General features: G+C 39.9%; 1 protein-coding gene across 4 annotated transcripts in view; it reads left to right on the top strand.

The window, feature by feature from the left end:
• Positions 1-4830: 4830 nt before the first annotated feature.
• LOC108690056 (microtubule-associated protein futsch) overlaps positions 4831-8672 on the top strand; it is a 55372-nt gene continuing 51530 nt past the window's right edge. For 3 of the 4 annotated variants that reach the window (XM_018197133.1, XM_018197132.1, XM_018197130.1), the window contains exons 1-3: positions 4831-4983; positions 5182-5467; positions 8323-8450. In XM_018197133.1, the coding sequence (XP_018052622.1) occupies positions 8325-8450 (126 nt within the window). In that variant the 5' untranslated portion in view covers positions 4831-4983; positions 5182-5467; positions 8323-8324. Of the gene's footprint in view, positions 4984-5181; positions 5468-6527; positions 6555-8322; positions 8451-8672 lie in introns of those variants that run through there. The other variant, XM_018197131.1, reaches the window with a different exon arrangement.

Here is an 8672-nt window from a genome sequence, read left to right as displayed (position 1 = left end):
AAAATGATGAACAGATACCGTGTTGCAGATTCTCCTTTGAAGAATCTCGACTCTGTCTTCAATTTCACCTCGACAAACTTCGAAGAGCTAGGAAACTTCCGCAATGCGTGCATAGATTACGTAAATACATCATCCCTTGAAAGGGATCTTATTAAAGTATAATTACGCTTAATGCATCTCCAAATTTGAAAACTAATTTGAGAGCTTGTTCGCGTTCTTAATCTAATTCACATTCTCGATCTCACGCAAATAATACACGACTTATCAAATCATATTTCTGAGAAAAAGATTAAAAGCATATCTGCCGTAGTTCTCTATCTATAGCACAGAGTAAAAACTCGCTACCGATCGTATACGACTTGATAAAAAATGTATCAATCCCTTTTAAAAGCGAGACACGTACTCAAGCAGCTATGAGCATCGCGCACATCACTTGAAACTTAAATGCTAAAGAGAAGTTTAATGGATGATTTTAAGAACGACCATTCTCGAAAAGCATAAATTTAACTTCGTCTTTGCGTTATAAGTAAGAGGCAGCGCCAACGAGTTTCCCAATAAGTGCGGGCGTATCGGAAGATACGGATTGTCTCTGTATTTTTTAATATATAAATTTTCCATCGATTGTTGTTCTTTAATAACGTCTTTTTTTTTTAGTAAAAAGTCGATCATACGAGGTATTTGTAGTCGATTCTTACATTTAAGACTGTCTTAAGTACAATCTTAACATATCATGAACATCATATCATGAATATCAATCAGAGAATCAAATTAACATTTTTTAAGACATTACTTAAGGTTTTAAAACAGACTATGAATATTAGCCTTTACATATATTTTTTAATCACTCTAGTATATGTTACTTTATTTCTATTTTGAATCTCTCATTTTTAATTTCCATGATTATGTAATCTCACGCAGTCACGATACCGTGTAACTTTAAATCAAACATCATTGCGGTTTCGTACGCGAGAATTACGTTGAGGAAGAATATAACGCCACAGATGATTGAAGAGCTATTACAGTCAATTATACACAATAGCTTCATCTCGTTCGGATGTTACATTTAGAATATCTTTGACAAACCGTGCGAAAGACGATGTTTCGGTTGCGTTTGGAAAGTATTATGAACATATCTAAATGAATAGATGCATTGGTATCATAGTTACGTTTACGTCCCTGCAAAACTACTCGAAAGATTCTGTGAGGCACTTAGACATTCAGTTTTGCTCGCATGTTACGTCGAAAAAAATTTTTAGTTAGTAAATTATAAATTATCTTGCTCTTGTGAGCGTAGAGATCAAACAAAAGAAATCCTTTTACGAAAATTGCATAAAATTGAAAATACATTATGAAAACGTTGAGAGAAAACAGTTAATAATGTTAGCAACTATTTGAGAAAGAAGAACTTAAATTAACTAACGAGAATTAACTAACTTTAAAATAAATTAAATAGAGAGGAAGAGAAAAATACTCTCAGCATGTAAAATTATTTAGTTGCTAACGTGTTATTACGGGCAACATTGCGGTATTATATTTTTACGAATAGTAAAGCGATGATGTTTTTGTTTTATCACATAGTTGGGCGCTTTTCAAAGTGTTGAAGTTGACGTGCGTGCCTGTTCATTAAGAGATTCCGTCAGGACGCCTTTAGAGAGCCCGACAAATCTCGAAGAATTGCACAATGTACGTTTCCTCACTGCAATGCGACAAATGAGCATGACTGCGATAAATCGCTTCTTATAACAGACTTATATCTCACGTTCTTGTACCGTTATCGAATCGTCCCTTGATATTTAACTTACCGTCATTTCTGCGCACCCATGATCGTCGACCTGTTCGCATAAACAATCGTGCGCCATTAGGATCGGGGTATTAAATTTGTATCAGACAAAAACTTGCTTCTGTGTTCTTCCAAAATCGATATCGGCACGTGGAATCATGGATCTGTCGATGTTGCACCTTCAATATTTGTCATTTAGCGAATTCGGTGTACCGCGAAATCTTCCATTAGTCAACTAACGCCAACGTGTAATTAATTATCGTATGTTACGAGTCAGTTTTAACTCATCGTTCATCTACGTCGACCCGTTTCGACTTATATTGACACACTTAGGCGTATTACCTGAATGGTATTTATCGAGAAACGAAGTAAAATCTAGAATTCGGGACACGCGACACTCGTTAGATGAAAGGAGATTAGGAAAGGTGCGAATGAGGTATGAACGTGAAGGCAATAATTTTTAAATAATTTTTAAATTTAATATTGTAACGTGAGAGAAACGAACGAAAGTTTGAGAAGCGATACTTTTCTTTTTTGCACCGAATTCCTATCTGATTTTAGAGCGGTGTGAGTCTCGCTCGTGAAAAGTGGAACTAGCGAATCCGCTTTTCGAAGTTTCGCCCCTACAGCAGCTTCCAGATACTATTATTCTAGCTGTCGTACGGAATCAAGTCGGAAGGAAATTCTTCAGATACAAGAATGGCAATCCCAAACTCACCTTTCCGCCAATCCTATACTTTTCCGACATGTCACCATTTTGTCTCCCGGCACATAACACAAAGAATATCGACTTTCTACATTTTTATCTGATTGTGAGTGTGTGTGTGAGAGAGAGAGAGAGAGAGAGAGAGAGAGAGAGAGAGAGCGATTTTATAAATGCAAATAAATTCTAACTTAACTCTTGTTTTAATAAAATACGATATGACACTTATTGGTCTTGTTTTTATTCTTTTTAACCTAGTTGTCTGTTATTTCTATATTTTATCTAAAATGTTTATAGAATTATTTAAAAAAACATGTAAAAGAATCTACATATGAATTTTTTTTGTTTACTTTTTTATCGTTTTATATTTTATTTAATTCCTCTTTATTTTTTAAATTATTTTTTCATATTTCATTTTCTTTGTTGCGTATTTTTTTTCTTTGCTTTTATATTATTTTCTTCTTTCGTTTGTACATTACTTCTTTCTGTAAATTATTTTCTTTGTTCTTTATATTATGATTATTTATATGTTCTTAAAGAGCTCGCCTTAGAACGATACAATAAACGTTTTATCTATTTATCCATCTATATGATGTGTTAATGTATGAAAGTGTATTGAGCTCGAGTGTGTGATGTGCTAAGCCCAAATGACGTGAACCTGTCATCCATGTGGAGAGATATTTCTTTCAGAACCGATAAAATTCGTGACTTCTAACCAGCGAATGAGCAAAAATAAGTCAGTTATATAGTCGTAAGTGTCTCATAAAATTGTTGACTTGAATCATTGATAATGATTGCGATAAATATTAGAAAAAAACATTGGCCAAAATTGTCATTTAAAAATAATGATTAAACATATCAATTTATCACGTATGAGTTATTTATATTAGATATATATAATTATTTATCTATAATATTCCTCGATAATCGCATAAACAATGAGATTTTAAGAACAAATTGTTCAGCTTATATTTTATCTTTTAAAATAGACATTTATATTTTTCGCTATTATGTTGCATTTAGTTGTACTTCATGTTCCTCTTGTTGTACAGCTTGTAAAGGATGCCAAGTTGATTGATGAATTACTAGTTTTACGGAAACAAAATGGCCAAAGGCAAAAACCTATTTTTGTTCGGTAATCTATTGGAGTAATGCATCACCCGGTCTCTCCACTTGTCATAATTGCATTCGTTCTGTTGGATGCCGTCTTTCATAATCCAGCAAGGTCATTCAGTCTGACCATTCAACGAGATCATTTCAGCCAATTTGCAAGTTACCGACTAACAGAATCGCATTTAAGAATATAAATATTCGCTATTAGACATAGTAATTTCAATTTGTCCGAATTTGAACCTTTCACGAAATCTGTGGAGGATAATCGCGGGATAATTTTCGGCCGCATTCTAATCATAGGAATGGAACCAAAACGAAGACCGCTAATTGCCTCTATCTATCACATGTTCCTGACTCCATTACCATTACGTTAAGCCAATTTCCAAGGCGTTACAATATCCGCGAATATTACAATCCCGGGCACGCCCGTTTGTCGATTGATCTTTACCGTCATCCCCAACGCGTGAGTCTACCGATTCTATGCGAGTACAAAGTGCATGTAAGTCTTGATCCTCATTATCTCTGCTCTTATAACTTAGCGACCGCCATCGAAGGAGAGAAGCCCACCTTTATGATCGCTTCGGGAATTCTTTGATCTGACGGTCGTTACGTCACTTCCGTTATATCTAATTGTCATTTCGCCGGTTCCTGCCGGCTAGTCTGATAGTCGCCTTTCCTCTCAGACCTCCCCGCAACAGCCTTTGCCACTCGGTTCACGCGACACCCAGACAAACTCCGGTCACGTACAATATACCCAGAAGCGTTCTATACGTGGTGATCGTCCCTGACGGTGTATAGACCGGCGCGACGACGGTGGCGATAGTAGGCCCGGCTGCGCGGACGACCAATCGCGCCGCACGACTAGTGGGGATGTTGATAGGTGCGTCGCGACAGGGGGGGTAGGAGGGTTTTCCACCGCCAACGCCGCCGTCACCGCCGCCACCGACGCAGGGGGCCGCAGCGCCGCGAGTTCTCCCGTCAGAGAGCCGGCAGCCCGCAACGCGAGTGTTGCTGCCGAGCTTTGATAATCGAGAGGCCGCAACAAGCACTGTGAAAATCGTCGCCGTCACCTTCGTCGTCGCCGTCGCCCTCGCTCTCGCCGCCGTCGACAGCAGGGGACAGGGCCCGTCGAGGAGAGGAGGATTTCGCGTCCGTACGTTTCCGACGTGCACTCGACGGAGAGGCTTCCGTATTGGACAACGAAACGTCGTTCGCCATCGAAGGCCATCCGTTGATCTCTCTACGCCGGTCTCCGTGTAGTTCTCTATCTCTCGGACCCTCCTCTCTCTCGTTCGGTCTCTCGCCCGTCCGCTCGCAACCCCCGTCGTCTTCGGGACGCCCGGTGTTGTAGCACCGCTGTACTTCGATACATAGAGACACGTATAACGTACGTCACTGTGCTTCATACGAGTTCTATCATTCGCTCTTTTTTTTCTGTTCTATCTGTCTCTCTCTTACCTTTCCTATTTCTTTTCTATCTTCTTTCCTTGTCTATTACTTTTCTCTACGTTGCTTCCCCCCTCCCCCCTCCCCTCGCTTTAATCTCACCCATTCTCAATCGTTCCGATCTCTGCGTCTGGTACAGTACTTTTCGCGGTGCGCGAAAGGAGCAAGAGAGGTGTGCCGCTCCATCTCCCATTGGGCCTCGAGAAAGCAGACGAAGGGATTGACAACTTGGAGACGGACAGTCTCCAACGCGCGGCATCCTTTTCCTTCGAAGGACATCCCGTTAGTCACGGACGTCGTTCGCCTATTACCGCAGTGGTAACAGCTCTCCAGAATACTTCCGGAACTTGGAATTCGATTCATTCGAGGCTATCTCGGCTCGTGGTACACAGGAATATTGCTGGGGGAGTGTAACGAGTAACCAGGTGAGTACGCTACTATATAGAAAGGCCGAGAGCTTGATAGACTCGAACCGATCGAAATTCGCTATCCGTCGCCGTGTCGGCGACCTACCATTTAACCGGGTCACGATAGTAACGACGGACGGACGGACAGACGGACGGTTAAGGCGTATGCAACCCTGACGAAATTTCTGCTGACGATTTCCTCGCCTGCTATATGACGTATGGATTTTATCGGTCGGCACACCACCCGCCGCCACTACCGCCGTCACCACTATTGCTGGATGTCTCGCGAGAGGGGGTGATCTGTTACTAAGGGGTTGTACTGCAGTGCACGGTGCGTGGTGGGGTGGTTTCGTCCTGAAAGTTTCACCGGGATGCAATCAATTCTCGTTCGCCGGTCATCTTCATTACTTCTGGTATTGGAATAACTTGTAACTCGATATCTTCTCGATAAAAGCATACTCTTTTAAAAGCAAACGAACAGAAAAACTTTATCGAACAGTGCTATCTATCCTGATGTCTAACAGAAGGTATCGGCATCATCCCTTCATGACCACAGTACATTTCGCATGGATCGATCGTGATTCGGCCACGTAAGACTTTCGGTTGTTCCCCTCGTCTTGACTCCAGTCGAATTTGGATCAATGATCTAAGGACTATGCGGAGCACCCGGCATTGTGCCCGTCCTGCGCATTAAGTCCGTTAGGATGTAATAACGTTATACGGAGGGCTTGTGTAATTCCTGCGCAATACCGGCTTCGTCGACGTGCGTGCGTGCGGTACGACTACGGCGCCGACTCGTCGAGGAGGCAGCAATCTCCTCGTTGGATCGTTTCCCGACATTCTTCTGCGATCGTAAAATATTGGAAATTCCGTGGACCTGCAAATTCCACAGTGAATATATGAGGCTTCCCAGACTTCCCCTTCCCGGAAAACTGATTTCCCTTTCTACGGAAAAAGCTCGGTCTCTCGTAGGGTTTCGACGGGAAGCTCATCGACGTTCGGCTTAACTGCAGAAAAGTGCGCAGGGCCACCCGTGTGCAGCCTTCGCCTTGAGATCTTCGATTTGGCGACCGGCTAGTAATATTTGATTTCCATTTGAATTCTCGTACGTATATATATACATATCTCCGAATCTAGATACGATATATTGCTATGAGAATTGTTGTAGATGTTAGAAGAATAGACTTACGAATACTTGAATCTCATTGAGAAATAAACTCCACGAACTATTCTTGAGAATTATTCAAAAGTTTGTATTAACAATAAACATCGTTGGAATTGACTGAAGTGGAATCGGTATCTCCTTCTCAAATTTGTAGTCGCAGATTTATGAAATGGTTAGGATTGTTAATGAATTCTGTATGTGTTACCGCGATTGGAGAAGTTTGCCGAGGATTTTCAACGTTTGATCGTCCATCATAAAGTTTCCCCAGTGCATACGTTCGTCGACCATAAAGCGAGTATTAAAGGGTAATATCGAGACTATGCAGTTTGTATGGAGAAGGAATTACGGCCGCATTTCGATATAAGGAATAGGAGTGAGGCGGGAGGCAGAGCGGTACACTTTGTGTACCGCCAACCCTCTTGGCATTAAGCTTCTCCTCGACCCTTGCCACTTCTATTTCGGCTCCGACTCCATTTCATCTCTCATCTTTCGTACGCATTGCAGATGGAGCATCCATATGAGTGTATGGAGCCATTTGTTAGACAGACGATGGCGCGGCAAAAGATTTAACGAATAATCAGAGCAATAGTGGAACACGAATCGACCGGCTGAAGCTTTCGTTTCTTCGTCTCGACTGACCGCGTTGGATATTGCAATTAGCAGCATGCGTGTAGCGTGTAGTATAGTATCTACACTAATAAAGAATAGTGGTATCCATGATAACGTTAAGCCGGAGCTTTGCCCTAACGGGATATGAAAATTTAAATCTCACGAAGATATTAGAATAATTTTTTATTTTATATTTTCTTTCGCGCGAGATTCACCGTAATAACGTAATTTTCTTTTCGTTTACTCTAAGTGTTATGATCTTGGCTATTTAAGATTTAAAAGCTGAATATATCGCGTCAGTGATTGAATAGCCGTCGTGAAAAGAAGATTAAGTGGCGGCGCTTAAAAGGCCGATTAGATTTAAATGAGAAAGTAGCTACAATCTAATGGTGAAATAACTTCTCACCTATCAAGCGATCAGCAGGCTGTCGATAACCAGATTATCTGTAACTATTATTTTCCTTATCGCGTGTTCACCGGTTCAATCAAAATTACCATATCTGTTCAAATTGATTAAAAAATAAATTCTTTTAAGATCAATTATAGAGATATCTAAAATCAAAGTTTGGACATAAAATAATAACTTATTGATTTGACATTTTTCGTCAATTCATGTTAGTCAGAGTGAGATAACATATATCTTTTTTTCTCTTGCATCGCTGCAGAGTGAGATATAACATATCTTCTCTCGCACGATTTTAAGAGAAATGGTGCCAGACCTCTTGTTATAATTAGACTCTGATTAAAGAATTTCTAATTGTAAGATAAATTATTGGCTGTGCTAGATTCCTTGTTATAATTACAGGGTTTCTAAGATTAATTATTGATCGTTGATGATATATGACATATTTATGAGAAAAATATATCAAGATAAAACATTGCGCATAATGGCAGTCGAATATAATTTTAGGATAAATTTTTTATTGGGATAAATTTCTAATAATGATTTTATATTAGCTATTTTGGGTTAATTTCTGATTGATCATCAACTGCGCAACCTTGGATATAACTAGGGATATATTGATTAACAAATAGCAGAAAATTACTAAAGAAAAAAAGATTATTTCTCAAGGCTATCTAATAATGTATGATGTTACAGCAATGAGTACCACGGAGCCTACCGGGGAGGGTGGAGGAGGAGGAGAAGGAGAAAGCGCCACAATGACTAACGTCGAGCAGACTCCATCCCCAAGCACGCCGATCACCGGCACCTCCGTATCGATGCAGGTAAAATAATTGGCTTTATAAAGTATCGCAAATAATTTTTAAAATGTTGCGTCAATATGGCGGAAGTACACAATTTCATGCATAGTGGTTCATCTTTTAAACTGTACTTATACTTCCCTTCATGCACTTTCATGCACTTCTACAACAAATAAACCTGTATTAAACTAATTAAATAATATACATAAATTAAGCATTCATATTTTTTTGTAATATATATATATA

The sequence above is a fragment of the Atta colombica genome, unplaced genomic scaffold (genome assembly GCF_001594045.1).
Source record: "Atta colombica isolate Treedump-2 unplaced genomic scaffold, Acol1.0 scaffold293, whole genome shotgun sequence".
Classification (NCBI taxonomy): domain Eukaryota; kingdom Metazoa; phylum Arthropoda; class Insecta; order Hymenoptera; family Formicidae; genus Atta; species Atta colombica.
Note: the sequence above shows the minus strand (reverse complement) of the source record. Positions and strands in the feature narration are given on the sequence as shown.